Source organism: Phaseolus vulgaris, chromosome 11 (assembly GCF_000499845.2).
Source record: "Phaseolus vulgaris cultivar G19833 chromosome 11, P. vulgaris v2.0, whole genome shotgun sequence".
Classification (NCBI taxonomy): Eukaryota; Viridiplantae; Streptophyta; class Magnoliopsida; order Fabales; family Fabaceae; genus Phaseolus; species Phaseolus vulgaris.
In genome coordinates this window covers 17531778-17551170 of record NC_023749.2, presented here as the reverse complement: position 1 = coordinate 17551170, position 19393 = coordinate 17531778, and the positions used below count along the sequence as shown (strand labels likewise).

Below are 19393 nucleotides of genomic sequence, written 5' to 3'. Positions count from 1 at the left end.
ATCGCATCACATCCGTAGACCAAGCTAAACGGGGTCTCGTGGGTTCCTGACTGTTCAGTGGTATGGTACGCCCAAACTATGCGGGGTACCTCTTCAGCCCACGATCCCTTAGCTTTCTCCAGTCTCCTCTTTAAACCTCTCAGCAACACCTGATTGGCAGACTCTACTTGGCCATTTGTCTGTGGGTGCTCGACGGATGCAAACACCTGCTGTATTCCCACCTCTTCGCATAGCTTCTTTAACAGGTGACTTGCAAACTGAGTTCCATTGTCCGACACCTGGCGCTTAGGCACACCAAACTGGCACACGAGATTCTTCCACACAAACCCTTCGATCTTATGTGCGGTGATCTGGGCTATTGGCTCCGCTTCGATCCACTTGGTGAAGTATTCAATCGCCACCACCAAGTACTTCATCTGCCTGACCGCCAATGGGAAAGGTCCCAGAATGTCAATTCCCCAAGTATGAAACGACCACGGGCTGTAAATTGACTTTAGCTCTTCTGGAGGTGCCTTGTGCCAATCGGCGTGCTGCTGACATTGCTTGCAACATTGTGCATACTTTTTGCAGTCCTCCCTCATCGTTGGCCAATAATAACCTGCACGGAGAGTTCTTGTAGCCAGAGCTCGACCCCCGACGTGACTCCCACATATACCTTCATGGAGCTTGGTCATAATTCTAGTGCATTTTTCTCCGTGCACACATTCTAGGAGTGGGTGTGTAAACCCAAACCTGTACAGCTCGCCGTCGATCATGGTGAACTTGTTGGAGATCTTCTTTATCTTCCTAGCCTCCATCGGATCCAGTGGGAGAACGCCATCTGCCAGGCAGCGCTGGTATTGCGCTATCCATGTGTCTGGCTTATGCGTAGCGCAGACCTGCGCCATGTTCACCTTCTCCCCTCGACATGCTCTTATTCTCAGCGATCTCAAGGTCTCCTGGGTCAAGGACCTGTGACTCCTCGCCGCTTTCTCCGTCGACTTGCTTATCTGGAGGACCTGGTGGTCTGCCACAAACGCCCTGGGCATCTTCAGAGTTTCTTGAATAACTGTCCTCTGCCTACCCCCCTTGCCCGAACTGGCGAGCTTGGCTAGCAAGTCAGCTCGGGCATTTTTCTCTCTCGGTACATGCACCACCTCAAACGAGGCAAAGGAACCCTTCAACTCCTGCACATACTCCAAGTAAGCCGCCATTTGTGGATCCTTGGCCTGGAACTCGCCTGTTACTTGTCCAGTGACCAACAATGAGTCAATCTTAGCCATCAACACCCTAGCCCCCATCTCCTTAGCCAACAAGATGCCTGCGATCAACGCTTCATACTCTGCTTGATTGTTGCTGGCTTTAAAAGAAAATCTCAAGGACTGTTCTATCAGCACGCCGTTGGGCCCTTCTAGAATGACTCCAGCACCGCTACCCTGCTGGTTAGACGATCCGTCCACCGAAAGTACCCAACGAAAATCGTTCCCCTCAACTCGTGCTGCTTCCGACGAGAGCTCTACCACGAAATCAGTGAAAATCTACCCCTTGATCGGTCCTCGGGGCTCGTACTTGATGTCGAACTCCGACAGCTCCACCGCCCACTTCACCATTCTCCCAGCTACATCGGGCTTCTTCAAAACTTTCTGGATAGGCAAGTCGGTCATCACTAGCACTGTAAAACTGTGAAAATAGTGGCGCAACCTCCTCGCCGAAAATACGACCGCCAGTGCAGCTTTCTCCAAGGCCTGATACCTGACTTCTGGGCCTTGCAACACCTTGCTGACGAAGTAAATAGGTTTCTGAGCCTGGTCTTGATCTTGGGCGAGCACCGCACTCACCGTCCTCTCAGTTACAGCAAAATACAACCTGAGAGGGGTTCCCACCAAAGTTTTGCACAAAACCGACTGGCTTGCCAGATATTCTTTAAGCTTCACGAAAGCTTCTTCGCATTCCTTCGACCAGACAAACTTATTGTTTCGCCTCAAGCATTGGAAATACGGATGGCCTTTCTCTCCACTAGCTGATACGAAACGAGACAGGGCGGCCATCCGACCTGTAAGCTGCTGCACTTCCTTCACGGTAGTCGGGCTCCTCATCGCCAAAATGGCAGCACAGTTATCAGGATTTGCCTTTATTCCTCTTTCAGTTAAGAGGAAGCCCAAGAACTTCCCCGCCTCCACTCCGAAAATGCACTTCTTGGGGTTTAGCTTTAATCTGAACTTGGCGATCGTGGTAAACAGCTCCTCCAGATCTGAGACGTGCTTGCTTTTCTCTAACGAGGTCACGACCATATCATCTACGTACGCTTGCACATTTCTCCCCAGCATCGGTGCAAGTACCTTATCCATCAACCTTTGGTACGTGGCCCCCCCGTTTTTCAGCCCGAAGGGCATCACCTTGTAGCAGTAGCACGACCTCTCAGTCATGAAGGCGGTCTTTTCCTCATCCATGGGATGCATCTTGATCTGGTTGTACCCTGAGAAGGCGTCTAGAAAACTCAGCAACTTGCACCCTGCTGCGCTGTCGACCAGGGCATCTATGCTTGGCAAAGGGTATGAATCCTTTGGACAAGCCTTGTTCAGGTCTGCGAAGTCGACGCACATGCGCCACTTCCCGTTGCTCTTCTTTACCAGCACGACGTTAGCTAACCATTCAGGGTACTGGACCTCCCTGATATGGCCTGCGGCGAGGAGCTTTTGCGTTTCATCCCTAATCGCCTGTCTCCTCTTCTCATTAAACTTCCTTCTTCTCTGTCGCACTGGTCTTACCTGTGTGTCCATTGCGAAATGGTGACACAAGAAATCAGGGTCGATTCTCGGCATGTCTGAAGTAGACCATGCAAAAGCATCCAGATGTCGTTCTATCACCTTGGCGATCTGGTCTTGGAGCTCACCTTCCAAAGATCTTCCCAACTTGAAGACCTTGCCCCCGATCTCCCTCTCGAGCCACTCCTCGACGGGTTTGGGCCTGGTTTCCCTGGCGATCACCGCCCTGGCAATTCCCGACTCCCTAGCCTCCTCTGGGCGGTTTCTCGCTTCTTCTTCCCGTCCGGTGCTCTTTCCCTCAACCTCAGCGTCTATCATGGTGACATCGCCTCCGACGGTCACTTCCATCGCCGCATCAACAACTCGCCATTCTGTTGGCCTGGGCTTCACACCGGGAGGCGACGTCGTGGTGATGTAGCTCACCGACCTCTTATTCTTGAGGTTGTTTTCGTAGCACTTCTTTGCCTCCTTTTGGTCGGATCTTATGGTGATCACCACCCCCTCCATCGATGGCAACTTGACCTTCATGTGCCTGGTTGAGGGCACAACTCCTATTCTGTTGAGGGTCGGCCTTCCCAACAGAATCTTATACGCCGAGGGGGCATTCACGACGAGGTACTTGATCTTCTCCGTCCTCGAGGCCACCTCATCCGTGAACGTTGTTCTCAGCTCAATGTACCCCCTAACCTCCACCTGATCGCCAGCGAACCCATATAAGCATCCTCCATAGGGTCTTAGCTGGTCAAGGGTTTGTTGCAACTTGGTGAAAGTCAGCCAGAACATTACATCTGCCGAGCTTCCTTGGTCCACGAGTACCCAGTGGACCTTCCTTCCCGCCGTGACTAGCGAGACAACTATGGGATCGTTTTCATGAGGTACAACGTCCCTGAGATCCTCCTTTGTGAACGTAATGTCCACATCTGGCGAGTGATCTTCAAACACATCTACTGCCATCACAGACCTTGCATATTTCTTCCGCTGTGATGCAGTGCACCCACCACCTGAGAAACCTCCGGCGATGGTGTGGATCTCGCCATGAGTGGGCATCTCATGCTGTTGACCCTCACTATTCGCCGGTTGAGAGCTCGACGCACCCCCCGCCCTCTTGTCCAGCAGGTAATCATTCAAGAAGCCACTCCTGACCAAGTCGTCGAGCTGGTAACCCAGGGCCAAACACGAGTCAAGGGTGTGACCAAAGCTCTGGTGGAATTCACACCATACGTTTGGTTTCGGCCCTAACACCTTGTCGCCAACTTTCTTAGGCGCCTTAAGCCTGGCTGCTATGTTGGGAATGGTGATCAGATCCGCCAACCCCATGACAAACGTGTACCTTGGTGGGCGATTGAACTCCCTGGGGCGCCCTGGGCCCCTTCCCTTGTTTTTCTTTGGATCATAAGGATGGCGAGTCCTCTGATCCTTCTTAGCTGCCGCCGTCTCCAGCACCCTCTGCGGCTGGATTCTACCTTGGGCCCGCGGCCTAGCAGGAACCACACTCCCTCTCTTTTCGGCGACCTCGCTCTCGTCGGCGATGTGGGCCACAGCAAGTCGCCTAACTTCAGCAAACGTGGCGGGGTGGGCCCTAATCAGCGCCTCACAGAAAGGTCCAGGCAGTACACCCTTCTTGAAGGCGTACACCAACATCTCCTCGTCTTTGGCAGGCGAGCGAACCATCTGTGCTCCAAAACGATTCAGATAGTCCCTGAGGGACTCTCCCTGATACTGCCTTACGTCGAACAAGTCGTAAGACACCCTCGGTGGCGCCTTGTTCACAATGTACTGATCGACGAAAAGCTTCGAAAACTGCTGGAAATTGGTTATGTGACCTGTAGGCAGGCTAACGAACCATTCCAACGTTGTTCCCTGGAGCGTGCTCACAAACATCTTGCAATAGACAGCATCTGAGCCTCCCGACAGCATCATCTGTGTGTGGAACGTGGTGAGATGTGCTTCAGGATCCTCCACGCCGGTGAAAGAAGCTTTCACAGGTACTACGCTCGTAGGGATCGGCGTGTCCGTGATCGCCTGAGCGAATGGCATCGGAAAAACGTGCGGTGGCGATGACAGTACAACTTCCTCCACCGTTGCGCGTCCTCTCTGCTCGTGAAGAGCTTGGCGCAATTCCTCAGTGACCTTGCTGAGCTCTTCATTTCTGGCCTGAGAGACGACCAGGTCTTCATGCATCTTCGCTTGCTCTATGCGCGATGCCTCCACATTTTCTTGCAAAGCGCATGATCTCCATCATTTGCGCCATGGTCATGGCGCCTTCTGCAACAACTGGCACAACGGGACTGGAACGCGTACTTCTCATCTTTCTCATGAAAAATCAACAGATCAAGCTTCAGCGAACAAAACCTTCACCAGCGAAACGATCGATCCAGCAATCAATCGGTCAAAACCTCTTAAACTCCAAAGAACTTCCAAGAGCACAACCACAACAGCACGCCGATTGATTCGGATGCCAAAACCTCCACAGAAACTTGCAATCTTAGCCTGAAACTACCGCTTCTCCACCAAAACTCCCGATTCACCGGTCAAAAACACGAACGAACGGTAAAGACTTCGATTTACCGATTGAAACTCGCACAAACGGTGAAAAACTTCAACTCACCGAACAAAAACTCAAACGAACGGAGAAATACTTCAATTCGCCGAACAAAACTCGAACAAACGGTTGAAAACTTCAAACTACCGATTGAAAACTCGAACAAACGGTGAAAAACGCCGAAAATGGTTGCACCAGCACACAACCACACAAGAATCGTACAAACTTCAAGAACTCACACTGTGGATGGGAAACACGTTTTACACGGCCCCACGGTGGGCGCCTGATGATCCTGCCGGTTGACCTGAGTGCAAGAGCCTTGCCACGTCAAAGGTTTCTCCTTCTGGATCAGCTTCGCACCGCGTTAGCTTCTGTCCTTCACACCTCAATTCTCCACAAGAACCTGAAAAAGACAGAGTGGCGCCGCTGCGGCCGATCGCACTCCGACGCTCAAGTCAGTGACGGAATCACCAAAAACTCAGAGAGAATATCAAACTCAACGAACCGTGCAAGAATTCTCTCAGCGTACTCAAGTGTTCTGGAAAACGTACCTCAAAATCTGTTAAGAGTTCCTTATATACCTGAGCGTTTCTCTCTCCTGACGGTTACACCTCTGGACACGTGGCTCACATCCAACTGTACACGTGTCACCATCTGGATCCCTCTCCTCTTGAGCGTCACTTATACTCTTCAAGCTATTCGACCAAGTTACCCATGCGAGGAGTAACTACAGCTTCCTTGGAGCGCGACCCCTTAAGCGGCGAGTACGGGGTGTCACCATGCACACCTTCTCTGTGGTCTCGCCTGCCGCTACCACGATCTGCTTCACCTGCACATCGTGCATGTTCTGGTAAACTGTTCCCTTGCCTCGACCTCTTGCCAGGGAATGATCATCTGATAACCTCATCCTTCATACTTGTACCCCTTGAGAGCCTTAAGCAAGCCTTCCTAATCTTTCGGCGATGTCCCCCTTTAGGCGGTCTCTAACCACTTGATCGCCTAAACTTCACATACGGCGACTATGACACAAGCCTGGTGACCGCCGGTTATACATGCTAAAGATCGGAGAACGCCAACTCAACGATTGGCGACTACACAGACTTCCCGATGTACTTCCCTTCTGTCAGTCAGGTGTTCCGCTCAACACGCCTATATTATCGCTTGCTGCCACGTCATCACTTCCGACTATCTGATCGGTACAATATTCAGTTATTGATTGATTATTGGTATTGTTGTTTTACTTTTAATTTTCCGTGACAAATTGAGAATTTTAAATTTGACCGGGAGGTATTTTTAGGGTTCAGACCTAAACAACAATACTTAACATATTTGAGTGCTAGGAATAGACTTGAATCTTTAATTGCTATTAAACGTCTGAGCTTCGTTCTAAGTTGTTCTTATAATTATGCGAGGGATCGATAGTTAGGGGACATTCTTAAGGATTTTATATGCGAGGAATCGATATAGATGATTTTTAAACGGGTATCAATTTCAATCAAAGAACTTAATATTGTCATGTTAATCAAAATACATGAGAGTGAGAGAGATGAAACCTAATCCCTATTTTTCCAATTGAAACAACTAATTCTTTGTTGTTTTCTTATTGATCATCGCCAACCCAACCACTTTCAATACACTTTTAATTGTTTTATTTTATATTTAGCGATTATTGTACTTGATAATTCACTGTTCCTTGTGGGATCGATATCCATCCTTAGGGACAATTATTACTTCTGACAAAGCGGTGCACTTGCCGTAAAAAGCCATCAAGTTTTTGGCGCCGTTGCCAGAGAACATGTTTGATTTGTTGAGTATAATTTTCTAAATATTGTGAATATTTTAATTGTTTTGATTTGTTTTAATTTTTTTATTTTTTTTAAACAGATTTGTTTTTATTTTATTTTAATTTGTTGTTATTATTTTAATTCTTATTTTGATTTTAGTTATTTCTATTTATTTTCAGATTTAGTTTGATTTTTGTTTTTATTTTATTTTATTTTAGTTCTTTTTAGGTTTAGTTACGTGGTTTTATTTAGGTAGTTTTTATTTAGTTGTTTTATTTATCTATCATTACTAGTTTTAGTTTTTATTTTTACGTTAGGTAGTATCTTTTAAGTAAGTTGGTTAGTTTTTTTACGATTATAATTTTAATTTTTTGTTTTATTTTGTTTTAGCTTATTATTTTTAAGTAAGTTATTTCTTGTTTTTATTGTTTTCTTTTATTCTGTTTTTAGTTTTTATTTTATTTATATTTTTTTTCTGAATATTTTTGTTTTATTTTCTTAGTGTCATTTTAGTGTTTTGTTTTTGTTTTATTTTACTTTTAAGTTTTAATTTGTAGCTTGGGCAGTTATTGATTTTATTTTAGTTAGCAATTTATTAAAAAAAAAAATATACTCTATTTTTTTTTATTTTTTTTTCCACTAACATTTTAGGAAAGCAACATGGCAGAAGAACAAACAAGGAAGACACTCAGAGATGATGTCATGTACCAAGGACCAAGGCATTTTTCTAGTATTGCAATACCTACTACCGCCAAGGCCTTGGAAATAGATCCCGATTTTCTCATTCTTATCAGTGCCCATCAATTCATAGCAATGGAACATGAGGATCCATATTCACATTTGAATACATTTTATGAATTGGTGGGAGTAATGAGCTTTGAATCAGATGATGTTCATAATGTTTGTATGCGCTTGTTTCCTTTTTCATTGGCAGGAAAGGCTAAAGATTGACTTAGATCACTTCCAAATCAGAGCCTCACGAGCTGGGAGGATGTAGAAGAAAATTTTTTGCAAAGATTTTTTTCAATCTCTCGCTACATTAAAGCTAAGTCTGAAATCTCTATGTTCAGATATGGAGCAGAAGAGTCATTTTGTGAGACATGGGAAAGATTTAAGATGATATTGAGAAAATGCCCAAATCATGGGTTTGAAGACATTGCTCAACTGAGCATATTCATTAATGGTCTCAAATTTGATATGAAAATGCTCTTAGATGCGGCAGCTGGTGGCACAATGATGACTCTTGATGCCGAACAAGCAACGAGGATTATTAATACATTGGCATTAGCAGATTCTCAAGACCAGTATGATGGACGAAGTACTCGGAAGAAAAGATGGATTGAAGATACATTATTGGCTCAAAATCAAATTTTGACACAGCAGATTGAGTAGTTAACCACACAAATGGCGAAATTGCCTCAACAATTACATGTTATTCAAAGGCAGAATCAAGAATTAAGGTGCGAACTGTGTGGAGGTGAGCATTCCAGTGAGCAATGTGCTTACCAAAATATTTCTTCTGAAGAAAAAGCATTTTACATGGAAGATCAAGGAAAACAAGGAACTTTTCAACAACTCCAACTATTAGATCCTGTGTCCCAAGAGAGAATGAGAAAAATGGAAGATTCTATAGAAAAATTTACACACACCATGTTGGTTGTGCAGAAGAACGTTGATAATTTTGAGACACAAATTAAGCAACTTACACAAGAGTTGAGGGAACTCAGGGAGAAATGTAAGTCAATCACTACAAGAAGTGGAGTAGTTGTAGGAAAGGGGATTGGTGATAATCTACAAAGTAAGGAAAGAGACATAGAGAGTGAGGAAAGAAAAATTCATAGGGAAGAAAAAAAAAGAAGAGGAAGAAAAAAACAAGAGTGAAGAGGGAGAAGAAAAGGAAAAAGGTAAAAGAGACTGAAAAAGAAGTGTTCCAATTGTAGATTTACCTTATCCACATGCTCCCTCCAGAAAGAATATAGAAGGACAGTTTGTCAGATTCTGTGAAATTCTGAAACAACTAGAGATAATTATTCCGTTCACTGAAGCTTCGGAACATATGCCTACATATGCCAGATTTATGAAGGAGTTGTTGACCAAGAAGAGAAGATTAAAAGAACAAGGAATTGTGGAGCTAGAAGCAGGATGTAGTGCCATTATTAAAAAATCATTGCCACAAAAATCTAAAGATCCTGGGAGTTTTACTTTGCCAGTCACAATAAGAAATTTTACCGTGGCCAAAGCACTACTAGATCTTGGGGCAAGCATAAATCTGATGCCACTATCTATGTTGAAGAAAATTGGGGATGTTGAAATTTTTCCTACAAGGATGACATTGCAATTAGCTGACAGATCAATAAAATATCCACATGGGATAGTAGAAGATCTTTTGGTGAAGGTAGACAAATTTTACTTCCCAGTTGATTTTGTGATCATGGACATAGAGGAAGATGTTGAAGTACCTCTCATTCTTGGACGCCCATTTCTGAAGACTGCAAAAATTATGATTGATGTGGATGAAGGGAAGTTGAAGGTTTGAGTGCAGGATGAAGAAGTTAGCTTTGATGTATTTGAAGCAATGAAACATCCGATTGATCAAAATGATTGTTTTAGGATGGATGCATTGGATGAACTGTATTTGGAAAATCAGAGAGAAATATTTATAGATGATTCATTGATGAAAGCAGTCCTAAATGATAATGAAAATTGCGAGGATTGGGAGGATAAGGAAGTCAAGGAATGTTTGCTAGAGTTGGGAAAGGCAAAATAAGTTCAACAAGGGATTTTTGGTGAATTAGAACTAAACCAAGCCAACACTCCTCAGAAAATAGAGCTGAAACAGTTGCTAGCTCATTTGAAATATGTTTTTCTTGAAGAAAATGGGGAGAAGCCAGTTATCATAAGTAACCATTTATCCAAAGAGGAAGAACAAAAGGTGATAAAAGTGTTGAAGGCAAATAAAGAAGCTATAGGATGGACATTTGCTGGTTGAAAGGTATAAGCCCATCATATTGCATGCATAAAATTCATATGGAGCAAGATTTCAAACCTGTGGCTCAACCACCAAGGCGCTTAAATCCTTCCATGAAGGAGGTTGATAGAAAGGAGGTACAAAAGCTCTTAGAAGCAGGAATGATTTATCCCATTTCAGATAGTGTGTGGGTTAGTCCAGTACAAGTGGTACCTAAGAAAGGAGGTATGACAGTTATTTATAACGAAAAAAATGAATTGATTCCTACAAGAACTGTTATAGGATGGAGGATGTGCATTGACTATAGGAAATTGAACCAAGCTACGCGGAAAGATCATTATCCATTACCTTTTATGGATCAAATTTTGGAAAGATTGGCAGGTAAAGCATATTATTGTTTTTTGGATGGTTATTCAGGATATAATCAAATTGTGGTTAATCCAGAAGATCAAGAGAAGACAACATTTACTTGCCCATTTGGCATTTTTGCTTATCGAAAAATGCCATTTGGGTTATGTAATGCTCCAACAACTTTCCAAAGGTGTATGTTTGCTATTTTCGCAGATATGATTGAGAAATGCATTGAAGTTTTTATGGATGATTTTTCTGTGTTTGGATCTTCTTTTGATAATTGTTTAATTAATCTTGATCTCGTACTAAAGCGATGTGTGGAGACAAATCTTGTGCTAAATTGGGAGAAATGTTATTTCATGGTCACTGAAAGAATTGTCTTAGGACATAAATTTCTCATAAAGGGCTGGAGGTAGATAAAGCAAAAGTTGAAGTCATTGAAAAGTTACCTCCACCAGTCAACATCAAAGGAATCAGAAGTTTTCTAGGGCATGCTGGATTTTACAGAAGGTTTATTAAAGATTTCTCCAAGATTTCAAAGCCCCTATGCAATCTTCTCAATAAGGATACTCCTTTTAAATTTGATGATAATTGTTTATCTGCTTTTAATATCTTGAAAGAAAAACTCATTTATGCACCTATCATAACTGCTCCTGATTGGAAACTTAATTTTGAGATAATGTGTGATGCTAGTGATTATGTAGTAGGAGCAGTTTTAGGACAAAGAAAAGAAAGAATTTTTCAAGTAATACACTATGCGAGTAAAGTTTTGAATGAGACGCAAAGTAACTACAACACAACAGAAAAAGAATTACTAGTTATAGTGTATGCACCTGAGAAATTTTGATCTTATTTTATAGGTTCTAAAGTTATTGTTTTCACTAATCATGCTGCAATTAAATATTTATTGAATAAAGCAGATTTTAAGCCAAGGCTTATACTATGGATACTTTTGTTGCAGGAATTTCATTTAGATATCAAAGATAAGAAAGGATGTGAGAACAATGTAGCAGATCATTTATCAAGACTAGAAAATGATGAGGTAACCACATTGGAGCTTGAAGTTCTTGCTGAATTTCCTGATGAGAAGCTATTGGTAATCAAAGAGAGGCCATGGTTTGCAGACATGGCCAATTTTAAAGCTACTGGAACAAGTTCGGAGAATTTGGACTGGCATCAAAGAAGAAATTTTTTTAAGGATGTCAATCATTATGTGTGGGATGATCCTCATTTGTTTAAAATTGGTGCAGATAATTTGCTGAGAAGATGTGTTTCTTCAGATGAAGCCAAGAAAATTATATATCAATGCCATAATTCAGCATATGGAGGACGTTTTAATGGGGAAAAGACAGCTGCAAAAATTCTTCAATCAGGTTTTTTTTGGCCCTCGTTGTTTAAAGATACACATGCATTAGTACAAAGATGTGACAGGTGCCAAAGGACAGGAAACATTTCTAGAAGACATGAGATGCCATTACAAAATATTTAAGAAATTGAGGTCTTTGATTGTTGGGGCATTGATTTTATAGGGCCTTTGCCATCTTCTTTTTCAAATGAATATATACTAGTGGCAGTTGAGTATGTTTCTAGATGGGTGGAAGCAATTCCAGCACAACATGCATATTCCAAGATAGTCATCAAATTTCTTAAAAGGAATATTTTTTGCAGATTTGGCACTCCAAGAGTATTGATAAGTGACTGTGGGTCTCATTTTTGTAATACCCAATTGAAGAAAGTGTTAGAGCATTATGGGGTTAGTCATAAAGTAGCATTAGCCTACCACCCACAGACAAATGGGCAAGCAGAAGTTTCTAACAGAGAAATCAAGAAAATATTAGAGAAAACAGTGGTGGCATCAAGGAAAGATTGGTTAATCAAACTTGATGAAGCTCTGTGTACCGACCAGGTCATCAGGTGTGATGACATGGACCAAAGAAAAGTAGTTGGTCCAGAAGTCAACATAGTCGCCGTATGTAGAAGCGACGTTCTGCAGTATACATAATCGGTTATCGCCGAGATGTGTCACCGCCAAGAAGAGCCATCGCCCAAGAGAAGGACATCGCCTAAGCAAGACGTCGCCCAAGCGAGACGTCGCCCCAGTAAGACATCGCCCGAAGAGCCAACCCGCATGACAGAAGCATTTCGCAGAGAAGAGGGCCCACACGATGGAATAACCCTAAGTTGGGTGGCGGCGCTGTGGGACCCTCCGCACAGAGTAAATGATCAAGTCAGAGGGGGCATGTGACAATGCCCACGTACTCATTGAAGACCTCCAAGGAAGGCTGCATGCATGACACGTGATTAATTAGGGCACTCAAATAGTATGGTGGTGCGAGAAATACGGTACCTAAGTTAGAGCCCAAGTGGCCGCAAGGTTAGTCATTGCACTCTAGATAAGGGAAGTCCATGGGCCAGATATGCTAAGATCTTAAGGATAGCGGCGCAAGGACCTTCTCCAAGGAACCCTAGATAACAGCAGCAACACAAAGGTAAACCCTCGTTTTCACCTATATAAAGGGCACGAAGAACCCTAGTAAGGTACGTTTTTTCACAGTTTACAAACTTTAATCTAGTTCTCATAAAGTTACTCAGAACATTAGACCCTAGTTGTTCTTGACGGCGCACCCAGCTATGAGCACAAGGAAATTAGGGCAACACAGTTTAGCCACACAGTTCCAGTTATTGAGATAATCATACAATTTTCAGTCACTTTGGTGTTTCTCGCTAGCTGACTTGAGCGTCGGAGTGCAAACGGCCGCGAGGGCGCCCCTTTATTCTTCTTTTTCGGGTACTCATATACAAGAGAGAACGAAGGTGCCCTAGCTCGTGAGTACAAGCCACTCGTAAAGACGATCCAGGTCAACCGGACGGAACATCTGGCGCCCACCATGGTTCCGATATAAACATCGGTTCGCCCACACAAGTTTTCAATTCCAGTTTTTCGAAACCCAGATAAATCGAGAGGATCTCTAGAGAGCCATGACCACCCGACCAGTACGCGCCAGGAGCGAAGAGATGACCCTACAACAACTCATGGGTATGGTGCAAGGGCTGCAGGACGCAGTGGCAGCCTCAAAGGTGGAGCAGGAGCGCATGCAGGACGCAATGGCAGCCTCAAAGCTGGAGCAGGAGCGCATGCAGGCGGATCTGGCAGCCTCTCAAGCAAGAAACGACGTGCTCCACCACGCCAATGAAGAACTACGTCGTGGATGGCGTGGCAGAGACGAGCCTGAGGCTGCATCCCCACCTAGGGAATTCACAACACCGTTTTCACAGGCAATTCTGGAGACAGCGATCCCCAACACGTTCACGGGGCCCAAAGCGACCTTCACCGGGGTAGAGGATCCCAAGGCACACCTCACGGCGTTCCACACACAGATGTTGCTGGTAGGCGGTTCGGACGCTGTGAAGTGCAAGCTTTTCATGAGCACCTTGACGGGGATAGCTATGGACTGGTTCATCAGCCTCCCAGAGGGCCACATCATGTCCTTCGCCCAACTCTCACAACTATTCAGGGAGCAGTATCTAGCCAACAGAACTCCTGCCCCAGTCTCATATGATCTCTTCGACGTCAAGCAGTTCCAAGGCGAAACCCTGAAAGAATACATAAGCCGTTTTGGGGCACAAGTGGTGAAAGTAGGCACCTCGGAAGAACCCATGATCGTGTATGCATTCAGGAAGGGGGTACGACCCAGATCTTTTAGTAAAACGCTCAACTGCAGTCGCCCAAAAACTTTCGCTGAAATAAGGCGACGAGCAGTAGAGCACATTGCCTCAGAAGATGAGGCGTACGAGAAGTGCACCAAGCCGCCCGCGCGGCCCAAGGCGCAGATACGAACACAACCCGTTAGGGTTCACCAAGCGCACCTACGAGCCAAGGAGGACCCAGCCTAGGGGTCGAGCAGAGGAGAGAAGAGAAGGGGACAAGCCGCCGAGACACAACTTCGTGATGGAACTCAAAGATCTGATAGCGGTGCCTAACATAGCCGACAGGCTGAGGCCACCTGAGAAGTCTGACAGAATGCTGGGACCCCACAAGGAATTGTGGTGCGAGTTCCACGAAGCATTTGGACATCGTATTAACAATTGTCTAGCGTTGGGTCACCAATTAGACGAGCTCGTGAAGAATGGTTTCCTGAAGGACTACTTGGTGGAGAAGCAGACAGGACAGTCGTCGATTCCACAACCGGCGAGCGGCGAGGGACAGCAGCACGAGGTACCCATCCATGGCGAGGTCCACACCATAGCGGGTGGGTTCTCGGGCGGCGGATGTACGGCGTCGCAACGAAAGAAGTATGCTAGGTCCGTAATGTCGATGGAGGCTTTTGAGGATCATTCGCCCGATGTGGACATCACGTTCACTAAAAAAGACCTCAGGGATGTCGTGCCCCACGACAACGATCCCATCGTGATATCACTTATCACGGCGGGAAGGATGGTTCATCGAGCACTGGTCGATCAAGGGAGCTCGGCAGATGTGATGTTCTAGCCAACGTTCGAAAAGTTACAGTTGTCCCCAGACCATCTGAGGCCGTATGGGGGCTGCCTATACGGCTTTGCTAGTGACCAAGTGGAGGTCAGGGGGTACATCGAGTTAAGAACAACATTCACAGACGGGGCGGTGTCGCGAACAGAGAAGATCAGATACCTGGTTGTGAATGCCCCCTCGGCATACAACGTCCTGCTAGGAAGGCCAATGCTAAACAGGATAGGATATGTGCCCTCCACTAGGCATATGAAGGTTAAACTACCTTCAATGGAAGGGGTGGTCATCACCATCCGCTCCGATTAAAAGGAGGCAAAGAAATGCTATGAAAACAGCCTCAAAAATAGGCGATCAGTGTACCATGTAAGCACAACGCCACCCCCTGGTGCAGGTCCCGACCAGGAGGACCGGCGAGTAGGCACAACGCTCCAAGTAATCGCTGGGGAGATGCGGCGATGCCCGATGCGGCGAGCATCGCAGAGATAGAGGAAGAAGGCGACCGCCTGGAGGCCACCAGGGAGTCAGGAATCGCAAAGGCGGTCATCACCAGTGAGAGGAGGCCCCAGCCGGTCAAGGAGTGGCTCACAAAGGAGATTGGCGGAAGGACATTCAAGCTGGGAAAAACCCTAGACGACGAAACGCGGGATCAAATCGCCGAGGTAATAAGTAGACATCTGGATGCGTTTGCCTGGTCTGCCTCAGATATGCGGGGGATTGATCCCGACCTCTTGTCCCATCGGTTGGCAATGGACCCCCAAGCCAAGCCGGTCCGTCAAAGAAGGAGGAAGTTCAATGAAGAAAGAAGACATGCGATTAGGGAGGAAACACAGAAACTCCTATCCGCAGGTCACATCAAGGAAGTGCAGTATCTAGAATGGCTTGCTAATGTTGTGTTGGTAAAGAAGAGCAACGGGAGATGGCGAATGTGCGTCGATTTCACAGATCTAAACAAGGCGTGCCCAAAGGATTCCTACCCTTTGCCCAGCATAGACGCCTTGGTAGACAATGCAGCAGGGTGCAAACTGTTAAGCTTCCTGGATGCCTTCTCGGGGTACAACCAGTTAAATCCTCCTCGAGCGAAGTCGAGGTCAGTTAATAATTATCAGTTAAATCCTCCTCGCCTAGAGCGGGTGCAGGCCATAACAGAATACAAGACCTCTTTGCTTAAGTAAATTGAGGCAAGTTTGAAAGTCCTCAGTCCAGAGCCGAGCCAACAAAGTTTTAGGCGATGACCTAGAAATACACATGTCACTTGGCAGATCAGGCAAGCGAAATTTCAGATACTAAAAATGACTCCCGCCTACTGCTCAGTAAGTAATTTCGTGTCAAATGTTATTGCTATAGACTAACCGTTTGTTCAAGATAAGTTGATTTCCCGGAAATTAAGTATCAGTTTGTGTTAAGTTAATTGGGTTGAGTAAAAACCAACCAAGTTATCAGGTGATCGCACAACAGATAAGTTATCAGGGTGGAAGAAGTCAAGGGTGGTTGAGGTAGGTTCGTAAAAAACACCTCACTACTCAGATCAAGTTGTTTTAGATTAAAGGCTCAGGGAAGGCAGAGGGGGATCCGTCAAAGGCAGCTCTCCTCCCAGAATGAGCAGAATTGATAGCTCAAGGTATGAGGCCGCTCCCCAGAGGACGCCTTGGCAGATAAAAAGGAAAATAGCATCCAAAGAAGCCCACAGCTTTGTGATTAAAGCTCGAAAGAAGAAGTACACGGCGAGAACTAAGTTAGCAGAGTTTGAGGCGATGACATGGAAGTACGCATGTCACTTGGCAGATCAGGCGAGCTAGATTTCAGATACTAAGACTGACCCACGCCTATTGCCCAGTGGCGCTAAGTCGATTTCTTCAAAGCAAAAGTCAGTCGGTTATATCAGATCGGATGATTACGCGACAGATAAAGGCGAGGTCATGTGCGTATATTAAAGCAGTTTTGAATAAAGAGAAAGTCATTACAAAAAGATTCGTTACACATAAACCAAGGGCGAATATATAAATCTTTCAGGATATTGTTAACGGCAAATGGGAATATTAATCTGAGGGTACAATTTTGCCGTCTACCACTTCATGGCAAATCGAGAACTGAGAGAGGTCCAAGTCGGGATAAGCGCAAGCGAATTGCTCCAAGGCCGCGCCAAACCCGGAAGTCAGGACGTTTGCAACACTGAGGTCGAGTTCTTCAATTTGTTTCTTCAGTTTTTCATTCTTCTCAAGTGCCTGGGCAAGCTTTACTGCAGACTCGTTCAGCTCCTTATCTTTCTCACTCAGTTCCTTGGCCTTTTGGTCTTTCTCGGCTTCGATCTTGCCCAGTAAGTTCAACCTCTCAATCAACTTGGATTCGAGCTCATTCACGTAGGCCTTTTTCGCCTCAAGAGCCTCCTCCAGGTCCGCTATCTGTTCCTGCTGAGGCACGAGCCTGCTTTCGAGTTCAGCGACCTCTAAGAGTTTATCGTTGAGCTTTTTGTGTAGCTCAGCGCCATTTTTGCGTTCGTTCCGCAGCTTGTCCTTCAGAGCATTCTCTAACCGCGAAAATTCCAATCCCCGCATCGTAAGGTCACGCTTAAGTTGTTGGACTTGGTCCTTCGCAGCACCGGCTTCGGATTCATACTGATTTAAGGAGTCCTTTAGAGCCTCGCCCATCATCTTGTAAAGGCGCTTCTTTACACACTCAGTGGTCATAGCACTGAGGTAAGCGGCATGGGTTTTCAAAACCTCTTCAACAGGGGCTGGAAGAGCAGGAATTGGGAGAGGGGTTGAGGGTTGGTTCTCGCCACCACCCTCATAGGAGTGAACGACCAAGGAGGCGTCGGGACGCGGCGGCGATAAGTTTGGCTCCACTACAGGTTGGGGGGACGATTGGACATCCACAGCCTGGTTCGGGATGCCTCCGGCAGCTGAAGTATTTGACGGCAGAGTATCCCCAACGCTATCAAAGGGTGTGGAGGCACTGGGGATTCTCCGAGTAATCTGGGCCGGCGTTTTCAATTGCTGGCGGCTCGGTGGTGGTCGCCCTGTTCCTTTTACAGACAAGCCCATCTTCAGTACTCTCGTTCTGCCCATCGTCCGACACCACTGTGGGAATCTTCCTCTTGGCCCTCTTTGGTGGCAGTTTCTTTCTCACAGGGGCAGGAGGGGCGACGAGGGAAGGTGAGCCCATGGGAGGGAGCTCGCCCCGAGCAACGGCAGCTTCTGCGATAGAATTCGGGACAGTCTGAGAACCTGCTGCGAGATTATGACGCTTGGCTAAGGAGCGTAGCCTGGCCATCTGATCTTTTCCCAGCATGGTATCTGCACAAAGAGATCCATGTTTACAAATCAATCCAGTTTCAAGTAATCGGTAATACAGGGACCAAGCAGCCAAGAATAAACAGGGGCAATATCAAGCTCGGTTAGGAGCTCCCTCTCGAAACGAGTGAAAGGGAACCTGAGCCTAATCTTCTTGAATACAGTTGCATAGATGAAGCAGAAAGGGTGGCCGTCATTACCATCATTGTCAGTACAGACAGGTTCCCCAGGAGGACAAGGACGAATGGCAACCTTGTCGTCATGCTCTTTATGAAAGGTAAGATGGGTCTTATCTCTCAAACGGTGAATGTCGGCCTCAGTATTGATCGAGGAAGTCTCATCCAACAAGGCTGGAGGAGCCCATGGGTACAACAGTTTATAGTCAGGAATGGGGCATGCAGTGGCATTGGCTTGTGGGGAGGTTGATTGCAGTTGGTTAGGTTGAGAGGGCGCAGGCCTCTGAGCCCGGTTTGAAAGGACAGCGGGATCTCTAGGTGGGTTGCGAGATGTGGAGGGGTTTCCTGAAGTAGGTTGTTTACGTGACTTTAGAGGAGGAGGGTTTCGAGAGAGGGCAGGGTTGTTTGGTGTGGTCCCCGCACGAGCCATCGAGAAACTGCAGGGAAGATGACAAGAAAATAGAGGGTTGATAAAACAGAATGACTCGATTGAAAGACGAAAAAGGGAAACAGCATGAACAAAGGAGGTCGCAGAGAGGAAAAGGAAGACCTAAAACGCAGGAAAATGCAAGGCAGGAAACAAGCAGCCCACAACGTATGCTCCAAGCAGTTAATAGATGATGCAAGCCGATTAAAATGCGGTAAGCACTAGCGAGAGTAATAAAAAGGTCACCTTTTGATGATCGAAGGAGCGCGCGGAGAAACGATGATTGGGGAGTCGAAGCGTTCGCCAGAGCGTATAGAAAGTTTGAAAGTGAAAAAGAAAGATAATGAAACAGTGTAGTGGCGCGAGAATTTTTAGAGTTTCAAATGTTACGAGAAGCGCGAACGACACAAGATAATGACCATCGATGAGTCCACGTGTCAGTTGATGGGGGGGTTGGTGAGGTGTCAAATCAGTTACCAGTGTGGGCATTAGCGCGCGAAGCCACGTAGATCGTCGGGGTTTAACTTATCCCCTTCGCCAGAAGAATCGCAGCTCGCGTATCAGTCGAGTCATCAAGGGCGATGACATAATCGAGAACTGCGTATGATCGACAGTCGTGTAGGGG

The 19393-nt window shown here is 45.8% G+C and overlaps 1 protein-coding gene across 1 annotated transcript; it reads left to right on the top strand.

The window, feature by feature from the left end:
* The first annotated feature begins 8474 nt into the window (after positions 1-8474).
* LOC137835739 (uncharacterized) lies at positions 8475-9837 on the top strand. Its single transcript, XM_068644376.1, has 3 exons — positions 8475-8868; positions 9011-9600; positions 9718-9837. Exons 1-3 carry the CDS (start codon positions 8475-8477, stop codon positions 9835-9837), a joined length of 1104 nt encoding a protein of 367 aa, XP_068500477.1.
* The last annotated feature ends 9556 nt before the right edge of the window (positions 9838-19393 follow it).